Consider the following 21,052-nt stretch of genomic DNA (forward strand, 5'->3'; position numbering starts at 1 on the left):
ACAAAGTTAACGAATTCTTTTTTAAAAAAATCTTAAACTTATGAAATAGTTTCATTTATTATATAATCTTTCCAAGACAAACAACAAAGTTTTAAGTTAAAGTACAAACTTACCTTTCATCTGCTACCCCACATTCCAAGAGATTGTTGAAAATTAATTGAATTAAGAACAAAGCTGGAGTTCCCTGAAGGAGAAAATGAAGTCAATCTTCTCAGTTACAAAGAATAGAACACTTGTTTTCTGTAATCGGTTATTTAAGAAATAAAACTGTTTTAGCATGACAAATTTAATTTCTGGCATTATTTAGGGTATGACAACCATCTTAGTAAAATTATTTCCGTAAACTACACACAAAAATCAAGCTCTTTATATTCTAATCATAGTTGTTTCCTCTATACGGATCAACTTAAAACTTGCAGGAATCACAATGCCTACATCCTAAAGATACTAAGTGCATTTTACGTTAGTTTCCAATATTTGTAACAGTAACCAGCACTATTACTATATATAAACAAATAGAAAATTTTCCTTTCAGAGACATTTATTTAATCCAGGGAAACAGTTTCATCATTCACATAGCAGCATATTTGATTGTTTACATTATCAGTTTTTCCTTTAATTTGGTCAACATACTTCAAATCCAATACTCTCAGAATTTTACATAAAGTATCTTTTTTTAAAAAAAGGGAAATATGGCCAGGTATGGTGGCTCACGCCTGTAATCCCAGCACTTTGGGAGGCTGAGGCAGGCTGATCACCTGAGGTCAGGAGCTTGAGATCAGTCTGACCAACATGGAGAAACCCCATCTCTACCAAAAACACAAAATTAGCCGGGCGTGGTGGCACATGTCTGTAATCCCAGCTACTTGGAAGGCTAAGGCAGGAGAATCACTGGAACCCGGGAGGCGGAGGATACGGTGAGCTGAGACTGAGCCATTGCACTCCAGCCTGGGCAACAAGAGTGAAACTCTGTCTCAAAAAAAAAAATTATAAATAAAACATAATAATGAAAATTAAAAAGGGAAATATGATTGTTTTTGGCCAATCCTCATCATATTACATTTAAGATACTTGCATTAAGAATATCCATATTAGCAACCTGATATGCTGGTGAACCTAATACTTTCTGAGGAAGTCCTTTAATTGTAATTTCCATGAGGACCTATGAGAGATAAAAGGTTTTACAGTAAATTAGCCATAAAAATATTACCTAATAAAAGTCTGAGTGTTAACTGTTTCTCTAACAGTTACAAGTAATGTTCATTTATTAACGTAAATATAATCTCATTAGTTAAAAAAGATCAAAAGCATTCATTCACTAACATGAATATATCTGCATCAGTTTTAAAAGTCCAAACATAGAAATACAGAAAGCAGGCAAAGTCTTTAATCTCTAGGGATAATCAACACTTTCACAGTTTGGAGTCTACCTTCCCAGACCTTCTAAATTTCTATATATATAAGTACACAGAAAAACACATACTTCCTGGGTAGGCGGTTATATACACATTCCTTTAAACCATTAAAGCCTTTACACTAAACTTTGCAACTAACCTTCATCTTACCTTGTTACAGAGTTTTTGCATCAATATATAAAAAGACTGCTACATGAGGCTGGGCACCATGGCTTATGCCTGTAATCCCAGCACTATGGGAGGCCGAGGCAGGTGGATCACAAGGTCAGGAGTTCAAGACTAGCCTGGCCAACATGGTGAAACCCCAACTCTACTAAAAATACAAAAATTAGCCAGGGATGGTGGCAGGCGCCTGTAATCCCAGCTACTTGGGAGGCTGAGGCAGAGAATTGCTTAAACCCGGGAGGTGGAGGTTGCAGTGAGCCGAGATTGCTCCACTGCACTCCAGTCTGGGCAACAGAGTGAGACTGCTAAATTAAACTGACTGAGCCTACCAAACTGCTCTCCAAAAATATTACTATATTGTTTCTTTTCTTTTTTGAGACAGGGTCTCATTATTGTCCAGGCTGGACTGCAGTGACACGATCTTGACTCACTGCAGCCTCAACCTTCTGGGCTCAAGTGATTCTCCCACCCCCACCTCTGTTTCCAGAATAGCTAGTACTACAGGTGTGCCACCATGCCTGGCTAATTTTTGCAATTTGCCCACCTCGACCTCCCAAAGTGCTAGGATTACAGGTGTGAGCCACCATGTCCAGCTGTAACATACTGGTATGAACATGTACTACACAACTCAAATGTTGTAACAATATGAAAGTTACATCAGTGAAAATACACTTTCACATACTGTCATCTGAAACAGATTAGTAATCATAATAGACAGTATTAGTTTGTGCCTGGCCCATAGTACTTTGCAGGTATCAACTCATTTAGTCTTTAACTCAACTACTGTTACATTCCCTTTTTACATATAGGGTTATAAAAGCCAAGAGAATAGATAAATTACACAAACTTACTCAGCTAATAAATAGTTGGGCTGGTATTAAACCTAGTCTGCTCCAGAGCCCTTGCTATTAACCACTATGCTATACTGTCACAGAACATGTAACTGTCAAAGTATAAAAAGGAAACAAAATCAGAATTTAAATAAGAATACTGTTAGTTCCATCTGGACCTTATTTTGAGATGCTCATATCATCAAAATTATATTCAATTCACTTTTCTTCCTGTACTACACACGTTAAAAACAGAAATGTATTTTAATACCAAAGTCACTATCTTGGTAAAAGATGGTTAATTTAAAACAAGGTACCAGCTAACCATTAGTGGTTTTCAGCAATCCTATCATAAAATTAAAGGACATCTTTCTTCAGTTCAAGTTTCATGTCCTTTACCCTATTTTTCCGCTGTACGGCGGATACTTGTTTTCTTATCACATTGAAGACGTCTGTGGTTGTTGTTATAGTCACTTCATTAAAAAGGTTTCAAATGACTACAGTTAATAGAATGGCACTTATTGCAATAGGGCTAAACTACTGAGGAATGCTTGATACAAAAAACGTCTTGACAAACTAGATCTGTGCAAATATCTTCAATATAAAGTTTAACTTCAGAATATGGTTTTTAAAGTCCAACATATGGGTATTACACTTACCAGCGTTTTTGATACAGGAAATACTTCAGACTTTACTATGCTTTCCAAAGACTTTAAAGAAAGAGTCAAAACTTCAGAACCTGGTCTCTCCTTTTTATTACCTATTAAAAAGCAAAGAGTTTAGTTCTTTTCTTTGTCTTTTTTGGAAACAGGGTCTCGCTCTGTCACTCAAGCTGGAGTGCAGTAGCATAATCTCAGCTCACCACAATCACCACCTCCCAGGTTCTAGAGATTCTCTTGCCTCAGCCTCCTAAATAGCTGGGATTAAAGGTGTTCACCACACTGGGCTAATTTTTCTATTTTTAGTAGAGACAGGTTTGCCAGGCTGGTCTCAAACTCCTGACCTCAGGTGATCCGCCTGCCTCAGCCTCCCAAAGTGTTGGGATTATAGGCGTTGGGACACCATGCCCAGCCAAGAAGGGGTTTTTTTTTTTTTTTTTGGTTTTGTTTTTAGAGATGGAGTTTCGCTCTTGTTGCCCAGGCTGGAGTGCAATGGCACAATCTTGGCTAACCACAACCTCCACCTCCTGGGTTCAAGTGATTCTCCTGTCTCAGCCTCCCGAGTAGCTGGGATTACAGACATGAACCACCATGCCCAGCTAATTTTGTATTTTTAGTAGAGATAGAGTTTCACCATCTTGGCCAGGCTGTTCTCAAACTCCCGACCTCAGGTGATCCACCTGCCTCAGCCTCTCAAAGTGCTGGGATTATAGGCATGAACCACCACGCCTGGCAAGAAGGGTGTTTTTCTAAGCATGTACTTTCAGAGGTGACTACACAGAGAGCTGTAAAATTTTTTTTCTAAATCAACAAGTGCCTTGTTTAAAGTACAGTTGACCCTTGAACAGCACAGGTTTGGACTGCTTGAATCCACTCATACTCAGGTTTTCCTCCATCCCTGAAACAGCAAGTTCCACCTCTCCTCTTCCCTCCTTAGCATACTCAACATGAAGACAAGGATATGATAACGCATTTCCAAGTAATGACTGTATTTTCCCTTCCTTATGACTCCTAACATTCTTTTCTCTAACTTAACACAGTGTTAATGAACACAGCATTTAATAACATATAAATATATGTTCATTAGCTATTTATGTTATCAGCAAGGCTTCCAATCAACAGGTTATAAGTAGTTAAGTTCTGGGGGAGTCAAAAGTTATATGTAGATTTTCGACTGTGTGATGGGTCAGCACAACTAACTCCACTGTTGTTCAACCATCAACTACAAATTAAAACCTGGAAACTATGACAGTACAAGAAATACTTTTAAATTTTATATATGCCAAACAATTCACTGGATATTATAAAAATCATGTGACCACCTCGTTTCAAAAAAAAAATAATTTGATCAGTGTAATAATGCTTACCTGATTCAGTAACTGACTTCACCAAGTTAATTAGCTCCTTCCAGATAGCACTGACAACCACATCTGTCAAACAAAGTATTTTAAATGAAGTATATATGACTATGTACTACTATGACTAACACTCTCCCTTTACTTCCTTATTCTAAAGAAATAAATTGAACAAGTTAATAATGTAATTTTCCTCATGATAGCCCTGTAGTAAGGTTATAAAACACTATCACCTCATTTTTGTTTGTAGAAACTACATGTGTTTATTTTTTTGAGATACAGTCTTGCTCTGTCCAGGCTGGAGTACAGTGGCACGATCATAGCTCACTGTCATCTCAACAACCTGGGCTGAAGCTGTCTTCCCACATCAGCCTCCCAAGTAGCTAGGACTATAGGTACACACCACATCCAGCTAATTATTATTATTATTATTATTTTTTGTAAAGATGGCATTCTCACTTTGTTGCCCAGGCTGGTCATAATCTGCCTCAAGCAACCCAACCAGCTTAGTCTCCCAAAGTGTTAGGATTACAGGCGTGAGCTACCCATGTCCAGCCATAATTGTGTTCTTTAAAACAACGGTAACATGTTAACACTGAATTGCATAAATAAGGGTAACTGCTTTATCTTTTTTCCATTATCTTTCTTTTCTGAATGGAATGCCCACTACATTTGAGATAGAGATTATTCATAGATATTCAGAAGGGTATCTAACAACCAATAGAAAAAAATTATGTGATTTACTGTGATGCTTTTTCCAACCAGTTAAACAGCAAACAATTTTTGAAGTTTCCTTTCTTTATTATTTGATAGGCCATATAACACAAGTGTTTAGATACAGATGCTTCAGCCACAGAGCCGGAGCCTCAATCACAGTAATACCACTTATAAGCGACTCTGTACAACTTAAGTATTTCCTGTACAACCCAGTTTGCTCATTTGTAAAATGAACTAACATGGAAAGTTACTGCAAAGATTAAATGAAAATATGTAAAGTTCAAAAACTATTTGATGAACAATCTGGTAAGTGGCACCATAATATTTGCTATTTTATCTTATTTTTTATTTTTTGATACAGGGTTCTTGCTCTATCACCCACACTGGAGTGTGCAGTGGTACAATCTTGGCTCACTGCAACCTCCCACCTGCTGGGCTCAAGCAATTCTCATACCTCTGCCACCAGAACAGCTGAGACTACAAGTGTCTGCCACCATGCCCACCTAGTTTTTCTATTTTTTTGTAGACACAGTTGTGTCATGTTGCCCAGGCTGGTCTCAAACTTGAGTTCAAGTGATCCATTCGCCTGTGACTCCCAAAGTGCTGGGATTACAGGTATGAGCTACTGTGACTGGCCTATTTTATCTTCTTTTAAAACACACATTTAAGTAATATCAAATTCTCTTACCGGGGGCGTCTTTTCCAACTGCAACAAAGCTATCACGAACAGCAGTGATAAGTGTATTTGCATGTTTGGAAAAAAAAGAAGGGCTGCTGATTAACGGATGTTCAAGTGGCTCTGAAAGGGGAGAAGAAAAGAAAACCACGTAAAACAACAGATTTATGAAATACATTTCTCACTATAAAACTTTAAATCATCTATTAAGTAGGTGTGTTTTCTATAAAAAAGATTCACATTTATTTTATGCACAATTATAAAGTATTTTGGCTATGAAAAAAAACCTCTCCTCACCCCAATCCACTAAGTTCTGGATTGTTTTAATATAAATAAAATTAGTCTTAAAACATTTAAATACCTAAGCTTAGCACAAATTTATTTTGCTTAGCAAAACTCAAGACTTCTGGAGCCAACAAGAAATGAAGCAACATTTCAAGTCCCAAAAGTTGAATGGAAGGGATTGTGGCCATTCCACCTAAATTCGAACTCAGGTTCATTCGGGGAGTTCCCGGGGCTCCATATGGGGAGGAAGCACCTTTAAGGAAAAAAAGAGTAAGTCATATAAGCTTATTTTATATTGGCTACCCAAATGCATATATATCATTTCAATGTAACTTTTAAAAACAGAGTTTAAACGTCTCAAGCATTAATCTGCACCTTGAAATATTAATAAGCAGGCACTCTGTAACATAACTTTAGAAGACTCAGACGGCAAACAAAAAATAATACGTATGAAATAACTGTCTTTCAGTGATATACATAAAAAATCACTTTTATTCTATCTGCTAAGATTTTTTTTTTTTTTTGAGACAGTCTCATTGTACTGCCAAGGCTGGAGCACAGTCATAATCATAGCTCACTATAACCTCAAACTCCTGGGTTCAAGCAATTCTCCAACCTCAGCATTCTATGCAGCTGTAACTATAGGTGGATGCCACTGTGCTTGGCTAATTTTTAAATTTTTTGTAGAGACAGGGTCTCACTATGTAGCACAGGCTGGTATCGAACCCTACCTCAGTCTCCCCAAGTACTGAGATTATAGGTGCATGCCACTGCACCTGGCTGAAGGGTTGTTTTTCTCTTTTTCTTTTTTTATGAGACTAAGTCTCGCTCTATCACTCAGGATGGAGTGCAGTGGTGTGATCTTGGCTCACTGCAACCTCCGCTTCCTGGGGTCAAGCAATTCTCCTGCCTCAGCCCCCATAAGTAGCTGGGATTACAGGAGTCTGCCACCATGCTGAGCTAATTTTTGTATTTTTAGTAGAGGCGGGGTTTCACCATGTTGGCAACCTCAGGTGATCCACCTGCCTAGGCCTCCCAAACTGCTGACATTACAGGTATGAGCCACCACACCTGGCTGATGTGTTGTTTTAATAGTGCTAAGATTCTGGTTCTAAAATCCACAGTTTCATGTTAGCTGCTCTGAGTTTTGTGTAATGCACCCCATACAATACAGTAAAAAAAAAAAATCTGTCTCTTCTAAATCACAACAATGCACTTACAACAGTAATCTACAACATAAAAAAAAAAACAGTAAAACATAATGGATTTTTGGGTAACGAACCTAAAAATTATGAAGTGATTCATTTCATATGAAAAACACTGAGCAAAACCTCTCAAAGCCCTTTTTCCTTCCTGCTTCAAAATTATGGTTCTAGGTCAACAAAGCCTGATTAAAAAAGCAAAAAACAAGGATATCTACCTCTTACCTTTGTTTACAGGAGTCATAGGAGTTAAACCTGGAGATGTAGCTACACGACATGAATTGCCTTGAGGTGAGGCATTACAATCAATGCTAATTGTACTTTGAATCAGAGGCACACAAACCTATTGGGGTGAAGAATGGGAAAATATTAATCTATATAAACTATACAACTGTCACAGTTTCTAAAAGCCTCACATAATACAAATTTCTTTTAAATGGAGCCTTAATATATTCCATTTTACAGGTTGTTTCCATGCACCAACAGGCTAAAAAATAAAATGTGGGGGAAAAAAAATGAATGTTTTATTACAACTGTTATTTGCCCTAAATGTGTATTACCTAAATTTGTTTATAAACATCTGAATTCTACACATTATTGGTAGGCTAATTTTAACTTTTTAAAAGCTTTGGAAAATATGAACTAAGACATAGCTCATTTGTAACACCATTCTAGTACCAGTCACATGTAGTTACCAAATAAATGATTCCAATTAATGTATTGGACAAATGCATTAAGACTAGCCTATTAGATCCTTACGATGGTAGAATTTGGAAAATTCATTATGATCCAAATTACATTACTGTCAATGCCCAACTTCAATTACTTCATGTCATATAAAATTTAAGTCTTAATAAAAAATTAAGAACTGAATAAACATGGCTTAAATATATTTATAAGTCCTCCTTTCCAAGAATGCATTCCCTGCTATGTAGCCATTTATATAAAATTTAAGGACCACAGATGCAGAAGTAAAATACACCCCCAAAATCCAGAATGAGTGATAAAGAAATAAAAAAGATGTTATCAGAGCTGTTCCTTTTAACTGTTACAAAAAAAAATTTTCAAAAACCAAGGATGGAAACAATTGTAAAAAACCCAAAAGGCTTAGATAAGATTAAACTTTAGATCTAAATACCAGTAAGGATATTAAAATCTTGAAGAATTTGTAAAATCATTGTGTAACAATTAAAAACAACTACAACACGAATAAGTCATTGGTTACCACCATTCAGCATAAAAAAAGGAGAAAGAAAAAATAAGAACTGGTCCAACCTTATATCTACCCTGTGTAGCACTTGATTTCACTGATGCTGATTTTCCTCTCAATTATATTCCAAACCCTCTGGGGAAAAAAATCTTTTTAAATTTTTTTTTGAGATGGAGTTGCGCTCTGTTGCCCAGGCTGAAGTGCAGTGGCTGATCTCGGTTCACTGCAATCTCTGCTCCTGGGTTCAAGCGATTCTCCTGCCTCAGCCTCCCAAGTAACTGGGGCTATAGGTGCGAGTCACCATGCCCAGCTAATTTTTGTATTTTTAGTAGAGACGGGGTTTCACCATATTGGCCAGGCTGGTCTCAAATGCCTGACCTTGTGATCCGCCTGCCTCAGCCTCCCAAAGTACTGGGATTACAGGCGTGAGCCACCGCACCTGGCCAAAGCCTCTTTTTAAAATCATAATGCTTGTAGAGTAAGAATAAATATTTTTGAGTATTTGCTGATTTAAAAACACTTCAGGGCCAGGCACGGTGGCTCATGCCTGTAATCCCAGCATGGGGGAGGGCAGATTACTTGAGGCCAGGAGTTCGGGACCAGTCTAGACAACATGGCAAAACCCCGTCTCTACTAAAATTACAAAAAATTAGATGGGTGTGGTTGCATAACTGTAGTCCCAGCTACTCAGGAGGCTGAGGCAGGAGAATCACTTGAACCTGGGAGATGGAGGCTGCAGTGAGCCGAGATCTTACCACTATACTCCAGCCTGGGTGACAGAATAAGACTCCATCTCAAAATAAATAAATAAGTAAAAAATAAAAACACTTCAGGTAAAGGGGCTCAATTTCAAGCAATTGAACAATATCCCTTGTGGGAAATGAATTTCAATTCTGTGCCAATAAAAAGAAATATCCTTTATATGTTCTAGTCTGCTAATAAATAGCAAAAAAAACACTAAAAGATTAGGTTCATAAGAATTTGAAAACACAATAACAAAAAACATAAAGTCCTACAGTCAACACTTGAAATGTTACCTGTTCAAAATTAGCAGGAAGATGAGGTCCAAGTCTCAGCAGTAAATACCACCAGACTTCTAGTTTTGTTAATGCTAGAGTTTCTGTTCTCACATGAATGGAACTCAAAGGCTGCATTAACAACTTGAGTCTTTTTGCACTGCACAGTATGTCTTAAAAGAAAATAAGCACAAGGGTAAAGAAACATCCAAGCCAAAGATTCTAAAATTAGTTATGCAACAACAGTCTTTTATCTCAGCCAGAGAACAGATTTTAAAATATTTTTAAAAAACTAAATCCTCAGGCTGTCCTTGGCTCTACCCAAAACTTGCATTTTGATAAACTGCAGTACAACTGCACCAAAAACACTCTATAAAGCAAAGATAGATTTTAAAAAGAGTAAGTAATATTTATTAGATATTGTGTGCCAGGACAATTTCCCACCAGGAAACATTTTAGGTTGGGTACAAGTGAGGGGATGCTGCTAACATCTTACTGAGTAGAGACTAGGGACACTACTAAACTTCAACACACAGGACAGTTCCAAACAATAAATTATCCAGCACAAAATGCCAAAACTTTGAGAAATACCGTACTAGCTGCTTTAGCATTCTCATCATCCTCATCTGACAAAGAAATGGAGGCATATGTTTACATTATGCCAAACAAGGCTATCATTTAAAAAAAATCAATTATTAATATATTCATCCAATATCATTACTGTTGGGGCCACTGACTGAATACATTTTTGAAATATAGATTCATTTAAATTCAAGACCCTCCTACAGTAACAATAATCGGATTGCTAAAATTCAGCATAGAAATTAAATCCAATCTTCAGACAAAATATTTATGCCAAATGAGTAAGACTGGGAATACGTAAAATTAAGACATAGTCTGTGCTAAATAACTTGTCAAAGACCTAAAGGCCAAGTATGGTGGCTCAAACCTATAATCCTAGCACTTTTGGAGGCTAAGGCCGGTGGATCATGAGGTCAGGAGTTTGAAAGGCTGGTAGATCATGAGGTCAGGAGTTTGAGACCGGCCTGGCCAACATGGTGAAACCCCGTCTCTACCAAAAATACAAAAATAAGCTGTGTGGTGGCATGCACCAATAATCCCAACTACTTGGAAGGCTGAGGCAGGAGAATCGCTTGAATCCAGGAGGCGGAGGTTGCAGTGAGCTGAGATCACACCACTGCACTCCAGCCTGGGTGGCAGAGGGAGACTCAATCTCAAAAAAAAAAAAAAAAAAAAAAAGACCTGAAAAGGGTCGGGCGTGGTGGCTCACGCCTGTAATCCCAGCACTTTGGGTGGGCGAGGTGGGCGGGTCACTTGAGGTCAGAAGTTGGAAACCAGTCTGGCCAACATGGTGAAACTATCCCTACTAAAAATACAAAAACGTTAGCCAGGCACGGTGGCGGGCGCCTGTAATCCCAGCTACTCAGGAGGCTGAGGCAGGAGAATCACCTGAACCTGGGAGGCAGAGGTTGCAGTGAGCTGAGATCACAACACTGCACTCCAGCCTGGGTGACAGAGCAATTCGTCTCAAAAAATGAAAATTAATTAATTAGTTAATTAGACTTCAAAAGGATTCTGAAACATCAGTCAGGCCATGTATTTGGTGGAATGGCATTCAACAATGTCTGTTACAACTACTCTGCCACCTAGCTATTTCAATGAACACTTCTACAAGAAAATAAAGGCAGATCACTATATGAACAAGTTCTCCAGTCCAAAACACTTCCTTTTTGGGGCTCCTATTTTATTTATTTATTTAATTTTCGAGACGAAGTTTCGCTCTTGTTGACAAGTCTGGAGTGCAATGGCACGATCTCCACCTCTTGCTATCAAGCTATTCTCCTGCCTCAGCTTCCCGAGTAACTGGGATTACAGGGGCCACCACCACGCCCAGCTTATTTTTGTATTTTTAGAAGAGATTGGGTTTCTCCATTTTGGTCAGGCTGGTCTCAAACTCTTGACCTCAGGTGATCCGCCCGCCTTGGACTCCCAAAGTACTGGGATTATAGGCATGAGCCACTGCACTCAACCTCCTATTCTATTTATGCAAATAGCTCCATAATAGTATCTCTACAGTAGCAGAGATTATTAATTGCCATGCAATAAACCAATCTTTAATTACAAAATCTGATTTTATGCAGGACAGAGATGCGTGACAATTTTTGACTACTTTTTCTAGTCCTCTATTGAGCCATTCTACGTAGTAAAATTTAAGTGAATGTTTATGTAAGATTCTTAGAAGGCTCTTTCTGGGTATAACTAACTCAGCTGTGAAGAAGTCTTTTCTGCTCTTCTACCTTCCCTCCTTCCTGTCTGCACCTAAGACAAACTGAAGATGACAGAGTAAAAAGACAGTCATCTGATTCCTTGATGAACTCCTAGATTCACAGTATCAGTCATGGATTCTCTAGCTCTGAACTTATTTTTAACTTACCTTCTTTAAACCACTCTTATTTTATGCTTCAACTTAATCCCTAAAGACTGTAGCCCCAAACATTACCTCACACTTCTGGGTTTAGAGTTAGACCCAAATACATGCCAGCTCATAAAAATAAGCTACAATTTTAATTAAAAATTATAGTAGACTAAGCACAGTGGCTCACACCTATAGTCCTAACACTTTGGGATGCCAAGGCAAGTGAATTGCTTGAGTTCAGGAGTTTGGGACTAGCCTGAAAAACATGGCCAAACCACATCTCTACAAAAAATACAAAAATTAACCAGATTTGGTGGCACCCACTTGTGGTCCCAGCTACTTAGGGGGCTGAAGTGGACAGATCACTGGAGCCCAGGAGGTCAAGGCTGCAGTGAGCCATGATCATGCCACTGTACTCCAGTCTAGGTGACATGACAGACCCTGTCTTTTAAAAAATAAAAAAAGCCAAACAGGCTGGGCGTGGTGACTCACATCTGTAATCCCAACACTTTGGGAGGCCAAGGTGGACAAATTACCTGAGGTGGGGAATCTGAGACCAGCCTGATCAACATAGAGGAACCCTGTCACTACTAAAAATACAAAATTAGTTGGGCATGGTGGCACATGCCTGTAATCCCAGCTACTTGGGAGACTGAGGCAGGAGAATCACTTGAACCCAGGAAGTGGAGGTTGCAGTGAGCCAAGATTGTGCCACTACACTCCAGCCTGGGCAACAAGAGCGAAATTCCATCTCAAAAACAAAAACAAAAACAAAAAAACCTATGTCCCCAAAATATAATTTTACCAGTATTTTAAATAAAAGTAATTATATTTAATGCAAACAATCACATTACAAAATATATTAAAAGGAGGAAGAAATAGGATAATTAACTGTCTTTGGCAGGAAAAATATAGGATAAACATTACTTTGCAGCTCTTGTAACATACGGTATTAATTAAATCTAAGATTAACTACCACCTAGTTAAGTACTCATACTAAACCAGTTTTGGGCTAAATATTCTTCCTTATAAACATATTATCAGCAAACTCCACTGGACAATAAGAAGATAAGGTTAAAGTAAATCAAAAGAAATCACTTCCATAAATTAACATTAACCCACTACTCTTCTGGAGATCCTGAAAGAACTAAGCCATCAATCACTGATATTTTTATTCCATGGAAATCACAACTGTTTCCTATTACCTACTGCCTGTGTGACCTCTGGCAAATTATTCAATCTCTCTAAAATAGTGATAATAATTACATCTCAGGTCTATTGTGGTGATTAAGTAAAATATACCAAAAGTACTCAACTCAGTGCTAACATGTAAGAAAGACACAAATAATAGGCTGGGTGCTGTGGCTCATGCCTGTAATCCCAGAATTTTGGGAGGCCAAGGCAGGCAAATCACTTGAGGTCAGGAGTTTGAGATCAGCCTGGCCAACACAGTGAAACCTTATCTCTACTAAAAATATAAAAATTAGCCAGTGTGGTGGCGGGCACCTGTAATGCCAGCTACTCAAGAGGGGGAGGCAGGAGAATCGCGTGAACCTGGGAGGTGGAGGTTGCAGTAAGCCGAGATCACACTACTATACTCCAGCCTGAGAGACAGAGCAAGACTCCGTCTCAAATCAAAACAAAATAAAAAACAAGGAAGCCACAAATAGTATTTTTCACTTTGTTCAGTTTTTGAAATACTGTAAAGCAAATTTTATATTTGCGATTTTCAATGCCTAGCATTTGATTTCTATTCAGTACAAATTTATTCCTGTTCCCTTAAAATGAAAATAATTCAGTAATAGCTTAATTTCAACTTAAAATCCAAAAAACCAGAAAAACTTCATTTATCTTGCTTTAAGCAAAATGAATTCATAGAAAATCAAAACTGTTAAAATATTACCTACTTACCTGGATTTAAAGCAAAATTATCTATTAAACTCTTCCAAGCAATAAAAGCTATTTTTTTAATCATGGGTGATCCACTACGAAATCCTAATTCTTCTAGTTGCAACAGAGAATTGATGAAACTCCCACTTCGATGCAAGGTCTAAAAAGGGAAAAATCATTAAGAAGTTATTTACCTGCATGAAACAATAATTGTTATCATTCATTTATTCATTCACTTAATAGATGCTCTTTGTACTTCATAATCTAACAGGGAGACAAAAGACAAATTATTCACAAAATAAAGAGATGTGTTAAGTGTCAGGTACGTAAAATGTTTTAGGAATTTAAGAAAATATTTAACTGTAAACACACATTCCAAATTCAAGACCATAAAAAAGTTTGAAGAAGCAGATAATGCATAACACAGAACATTTCTAAAACATTAGAGAACATTAGGAAGGTGGATAAATCCCAAACTTTATCAAAGCACTACCAAACAAAATACATATATATATAAAAAAATTATCTCCTCTCTTCCTTTCTCTGCCACCATGGTGTGTGCTTTACTCCGTTTCTCAGCATGTCTTCTCACAAGACTTCCAGGATTAAGCGATTCCTGGCCAAGAAACAAAAGCAAAATCCCCAGTGGATTCGGATTAAAACTGGTAATAAAATCAGGTACAACTCCAAAAGGAGACATTGGAGAAGAACCAAGCTGGGTCTGTAAGAAATCACACATGCGATGGCACACATATTTATGCTGTCTGAAGGTCACAATCGTGTTACCAAATCAAGCTGAAAAATGTCACCGCTATCTGGAGAAGTTTGAACAGTTTCCTCTCTGGATGTGTTATGAAGGCATTAGTTAGTACAACCCGAAGTGCTTCCATTATTCAGGTTTAAAAAAAAAAAAAAAAAAAAGGGCGGCTTTGGTTGCCTGGGTTCAGTAATAAATATGTGAGACCTTTTAAAAAAAAAAAAAAAAAAAATTATCGGAGAGAGATCCAAGATGGCTGATGATTAGCAGCTCGGGCACGTACCTCCCAGTGAAAGCGCAAAGAACGAGAGGACGCCACACTTTCAGACGAATATCAGTTGCTCACGGACCAGGAGATTCCCAGTGGAGGAGCTCCACGGGTCGCCAGGGCGACTCTTGTGGCCGGCGTGGCGGTTTTGCTGGTGCCTTAGCACGCCAGTTCTTGGTGCAGAGTCCGGAGATACCCGGGCAGAAAAGCACCATCAATCTTAACACCACTGTTTTGGCCAGCTCAGTGGATTGCTCAGATTTCGGCGCAGGGAATCAACAAGTTGGACGTCAGAGACCCAGTTAGAAAGTCGGTAATTATAAAGACGACAGACGGACAAATATATAATGAAGGGAAGAAACCAGCGTAAAAAGGTAGAGAATACTCAAAATCAGAATGCCTCTCCCTCTACAGGGGATTGCAATTCCTCATCAGTAACGGAACAAGGCTTAATAGATTACACGTGTGTTCCAATAACAGAAGCAGGTTTCAAAACGTGGGTGATAAGAAACTTCTGTGAATTAAAAGAACTTGTTCTAACCCAATGCAAAGAAACTAAGAACCTTGAAAAAAGGTTTGACGAAACGTTAACGAGAATGGACAATTTAGAGAAGAATATAAGTGAATTGATGGAGCTGAAAAACACAACACGAGAACTTCGCGAAGCATGCACAAGTTTAAACAGTCGAATTGATCAAGCAGAAGGAAGGATATCAGAAGTCGAGGACCAGCTCAATGAAATGAAACGAGAAGACAAGAATGCAGAAAAAAGGATGAAAAGGAATGAGCAAAGTCTCCAGGAAATATGGGACTATGTGAAAAGACCTAATTTACGTTTGATAGGTGTACCTGAATGTGATGAAGAGAATGAATCCAAGTTGGAAAATACTCTTCAGGATATCATTCAGGAAAATTTTCCCAACCTGGCAAGGCAGGGTAATATTCAACTCCAGGTAATACAGAGAACACCACAAAGATATTCTTCAAGAAGACCAACCCTAAGGCACATAATCGCCAGATTTATTAGGGTTGAAATGAAGGAGAAAATACTAAGGGCAGCCAGAGAGAAAGGTCGGGTTACCCATAAAGGGAAACCTATCAGACTTACAGCGGATCTCTCAGCAGAAACCCTACAAGCCAGAAAAGAGTGGGGACCAATATTTAACATCCTTAAAGAAAAGAACTTTCAACCCAGAATTTCCTATCCAGCCAAACTAAGCTTTATGAGCGAAGGAAAAATTAAATCTTTTGCGAACAAACAAGTACTTAGAGAGTTCACCACCACCAGGCCTGCTTTACAAGAGCTTCTGAAAGAAGCACTATACATATAAAGGAACAACCAATATCAGCCTTTCCAAAAATATATCAAAAAGCAAAGAACTTTAACACAATAAAAAATTTACATCAACTAATGGGCAAAACAGCCAGCTAGCATCAAACGCCGGTATTAAACTTACATATATTTTAATTGGATAAAAAGCCAAAACCCATCGGTATGCTGCATCCGGGTCCATCTTACATGCAACAATACATAAAGACTCAGAGAGAAGGAGGAAGATTTACCAATCAAACAGAGAGTAAAAATAAACTAATAAACAAAAAGCAGGAGATGCAATTCTCGCCTCTGATAAAGTAGACTTTAAAGCAACAAAGATCAAAAGAGGCGAGGAATGACATTACATAATGGCAAAAGGATCAATGCAACAAGAAGAGCTAACGATTCTATAGATCAACGAGATAGAAAATTAACAAGGATATTCAGAACTTGAACTCAGACCCGGAACAAGTAAACTTAATAAACATTTATAGAACTCTCCACTTCAAATACACAAAACATACATTACCACCTCACACCTATTCCAAAGGTGACTATATAATTGGAAGTAAATCACTCCTCAGTAATCGCATAGCATTTCATAGGTTTAAATGAAATATTGGTTGGCTGTTTGTTTGTCATCTTCTTCCCTTATTCCTTCCTGACTACGTTATTAAGTATAATTATCAGTATAAAAGAGGTTTTCAATACCCATTACTAAATTGCATTCTAGCCTGGGCAAGAAAGCAATACTCCCATTCTCTCTCCCTCTTTCTTTTCCTTCTCCCTCCTCCCCATTCTCTCTCTTTCTCTTCCTTTTTCCTCCTTCCTATTCTAAAAATAAATAAATAAATAAATAAATAAATAAATAAATAAGTAAGTAAGTAAAAAAAAAAAAAAATTATCAGTATTAGAGAAAAAAGGTGTTGAACCCTGAAAATAATAACCTTCGGACCAAAAGAAAAGAAAATTAAGGAATTTCATGGCTGTGAAAGAAATATTTTTTTAAAAAAGGTAGTATCTAGTAATAAACACAGCAAAATTGACATAAAATCAAGAAAAATGACTTTTTTTTTTTTCCTTTTTGAGAAGTAATCTTACTGTCACCCAGGCTGGAGTGCAGTGGCGCCATCCAGCTCACTGCAACCTCCGCCTCCATGGGGTCAAGCAATTCTCCTGCCTCAGCCTCCCAAGTAGCTGGGATTACAGGCTAATGCCACCACGCCTGGCTAAGTTTTGTATTTTTAGTAGAGATGAGGTTTCTCTATGTTGGCTAGGTTGGTCTTGAATTCCTGACCTGAAGTGACTCACCCTCCTCAGCCTCCCAAAGTGCTGGGATTACAGGCGTGAGCCACCACACTTGGCAGAAAACTGGATTAACTTCTGAATTACTTCCAAATATTATGTAAGATTTAAATGAGAATACTATCAAACAAAAAGGAAACTATGAGCTTAGGAGCAAAAAAAAAAAAAAAAATTTTTTTAAAAGCAAAGTAAAGTACAAAATGGAAAAATGACAAGTAAATAATGCATCACAAATAAAAAATTACATAAACACTAATGCTCCTAACAGGCCATAAACCACATATAGTCTTAGGCCATAAACCAGTAACCAAAAAAAAAAAAAAAAGGATTAGGAAAAAAAAATACACAAGATAGCTACGAGAGCTAAAAGAAATACTTACTTAGTAATAGATCTAGCTCAAGAAGTTAAATATACAAGATGAAAACTACAAAGTACTGCTGAAAGAAATTAAAACACCTCAGCCCGGTGCAGTAGCTCATGCCTGTAATCCCAGAACTTTGGGAGGCCAAGGTCAGTGATTGCTTTAGGTCATGAGTTCAAGACCAGCTTGGCCAACACGGTAAATCACCGTCTCTACCAAAAACACAGAAATTAGCCAGGTGTGCTGGCAGATGCCTATAATCCCAGCTACTTGGCAGGCCAAGGCAGGAGAATCACTTAAACCAAGGAGGCTGAGGTTGCAGTGAGCCAAGATCTTGCCACTGCACTACAGCCTGGGTAAGAGACTCCGTTTCAAAACAAAAACAAAAACAAACAAAAGCCAAAACAATCGTGGAAAGAAAAAAATCAGACAACTCACACTTACTGACTTCCAAACTTAGTATAAAACTGCAGTAATTAATATATATGGTAATGGCATGAGGACAGGCATACAGACCAACAGAATAGAATACTGAGCTTGGAAATGTATCTTTGCACCTATGTTCAATTGATTTTAAGGGTACCATAGGCTGGGCACAGTGGCTCATGCCTTTAATCCCAGAACTTTGGGAGATCAAAACAGGTGGAGCTCTTAAGCTCAGGAGTTTGAGACCAACATGGTAAAACACCATCTCTAATAAAAATACAAAAAAGAAAAAAAAATTAGCCGACTGTGGTGGCCGGCACCTGTAATCTCAGCTAATTGGGAGGGTAAGGCAGGAAAATCACTTGAACCCAGGAGGCAGAGGTTGCAGTGAGCCGAGATCGCACCACTGCACTCCAACCTGTGCAGCAGAGACTATGTTTCAAAAAAAAAAAAAAAAACCAAAAAAGGGGACCACAAGGATTTAATAAAAACAACCTTTTAAACAAATGGTACTGAGGAATCTGAACATCTGCATGCAAAAGGATGAATGTGGACCCTCACCTTACACCATATCCAAATATTCACTGAAAATGGTTCAAATGTCTACACTCAAAATTTAAAACTGGAAAATTCTTAGAAGAAAGCACTGGGAAACAAAGATGACATTGGATTTGGCAACAACTTCATGAATATGATGTCAAGCACAGGTAGTAGCAAATATATATATACATAGTACTTCATCAAAATTAAAAACTTCGTGCAACGGATATTACCAAGAAAGCAAAAGACAACCTACAGAATGGAAGCAAATATTTGCAAATCACATTAACTGATAAGGGATTAATATCCAAAACATATAAAGAGCTACAACTCAACAACGACAATACAAACCTATTAAAAAATGGGCCAAGGACTTAAACAGACATGTCTCCATAGACAATGAAATACAGCCAAGAACAATGTGAAAAGATGTTCAACATCATTAGTAATCAGACAAATGCAAATCTATACCACAGATATGCACATATCTATATGCAATCCCCCTTCACATTCACTAGAATAGCTACGATTAAAAAAGTGTTGATGAGGATGTTAAGAAAGTGGAACCCTAGTGCATTACAGTGGGAATGTAAAATGGTGCAACTGCTACAGAAGAGTTTGGTGTTGCCTGGTTGCAGTGGCTCATGCCTGTAATCCCAGCAATTTGGGAGGCTGAGGCAGGCAGACAGATCACCTGAGGTCAGGAGTTTGAGACCTGGCCAACATGGTGAAACTGTGTCTCTACTAACATACAAATTAGCCAGACGTAGTGGTGCATGCCTGTAGTCCCAGCTACTGGGGGGGCTGAGGCAGGAGAATTGCTTGAATGCAGGAGGCAGAGGCTGCAGTGAGCTGAGATCATGCCATTGCACTTCAGCCTGGGACACAAGAGCAAAACTCTGTCTCAAACAAAACAAAACAAAACAAAACAAAACTTTATGCTTAGTGAAATAAGCCAGACACAGAAGGGCAAAGCATTGTAATTTCACTTATATGAGGTACCTAGAACAAGCAAATTCAGAGACAGAAAGTAGAACAGACGTTACCAGAGGCTGATGTCTGGGTGAGGGAGGAGGGCAGAAGGAGTTTACTGCTTAATGGGTACACTTTTTGTTGGGGATGATGCACAAGTTTTGGGTATAGATAGTGGTGATGCTTATTACATTATCAATAGACTTACTGCCACTGAATTGTTCATTTACAAATGGTTAGAACATATATATATATTTACCACATTAAAAGCAGCACACCCTTCACCACTCAAAACCTGGCTTAATCATTGAACATACAGCTGATTCTCTCTCATTATTCACAGTAGTGATGGTCTTCTATTGTATAAAGTCCCTTTGAACACTAAATTAGCAAATACTGAGTGATCACTCCCATGGGAAATACAGGGTTAGGTTTGAGTCTATGGACACAACGCTTTTGTCAACTGTTCAATATATAACCTGTGTAACATCCATCTATGAAAAGATATTTTATATTACTGACTCAGTAACATCAAACTCAAAGCCAGTAGCTCTCTATAAGATGTGCCATGCCTGAACAAGGTTTATTTTCACCATTGGGCATATCACAGTCTTCCTTTGCTTAGGAACACAAACCAGACAGCACTTGGACCTAGGCTTTGGGTTCCAAATTTAGACAGTGAAACCACCAGGGAACACACAGAAAAGTGAAAAATGTGGCATTACATGGATTATAAAAAGAATACCTGTTTAAGGTATAAGAACTAAAACAAAAAAGTACAATGTAACTTTTCTTGACCTCGGCATGAAAGATGAACTTTCCAGAATTGTGTGACTCCAATTCTTTGCTACTCTAGGTGTCTACAAATGATGGCAAAAGCAATGCAAGTGCTGATTTGAGATTTACAAATAAATTTTAGTGAGCAGGCATGCATAAATAATGAGCATCAACTGTACAAAGGAAAGGTAAGAAAAGAAAGGGTCCAGCATATAAAAACTGCAGACTGTTCCATTAACTGGGTACTCACCCTTCCAAGTAGTTTGACAAACAAAGGCCATAATTTTAACACGTAGGTCTCATTTTTACTCATAAATAGCTTCTGGAGTTCTGAGATTAATTTCTGCACACAAAAGCAATTAATTTACCAAACAGAATCTTAGAAAAAAAAAAAATCCAATACCAAAGTCTAGGACTAATTTTTAAACATTGATTCAGCCAAATAGTTTTCTCCATAATAAAAATATTACCCC

The 21,052-nt window shown here is 38.0% G+C and overlaps 1 protein-coding gene across 4 annotated transcripts in view; it reads right to left on the reverse strand.

Moving 5' to 3' along the window:
• The window catches only part of RIF1 (replication timing regulatory factor 1), a 72,235-nt gene that overhangs the window by 37,943 nt on the left and 13,240 nt on the right, over window positions 1-21,052 (reverse strand). For 3 of the 4 annotated variants that reach the window (XM_012457071.2, XM_012457074.2, XM_012457070.2), the window contains exons 8-17: window positions 20,830-20,922; window positions 13,879-14,017; window positions 9,552-9,703; window positions 7,530-7,647; window positions 6,179-6,355; window positions 5,830-5,940; window positions 4,437-4,499; window positions 3,070-3,170; window positions 1,076-1,162; window positions 114-184 (exon numbers count right to left, since the gene is read on the reverse strand). In XM_012457071.2, coding sequence (XP_012312494.2) covers window positions 114-184; window positions 1,076-1,162; window positions 3,070-3,170; window positions 4,437-4,499; window positions 5,830-5,940; window positions 6,179-6,355; window positions 7,530-7,647; window positions 9,552-9,703; window positions 13,879-14,017; window positions 20,830-20,922 — 1,112 coding nt within the window. The remainder of the gene's footprint in view (window positions 1-113; window positions 185-1,075; window positions 1,163-3,069; window positions 3,171-4,436; window positions 4,500-5,829; window positions 5,941-6,178; window positions 6,356-7,529; window positions 7,648-9,551; window positions 9,704-13,878; window positions 14,018-20,829; window positions 20,923-21,052) is intronic. The other variant, XM_064382784.1, reaches the window with a different exon arrangement.

Source organism: Aotus nancymaae, unplaced genomic scaffold (genome assembly GCF_030222135.1).
Source record: "Aotus nancymaae isolate 86718 unplaced genomic scaffold, 86718_ANA_hifiasm-v0.15.2.pri h1tg000029l, whole genome shotgun sequence".
In the NCBI taxonomy this organism is placed as follows: domain Eukaryota; kingdom Metazoa; phylum Chordata; class Mammalia; order Primates; family Aotidae; genus Aotus; species Aotus nancymaae.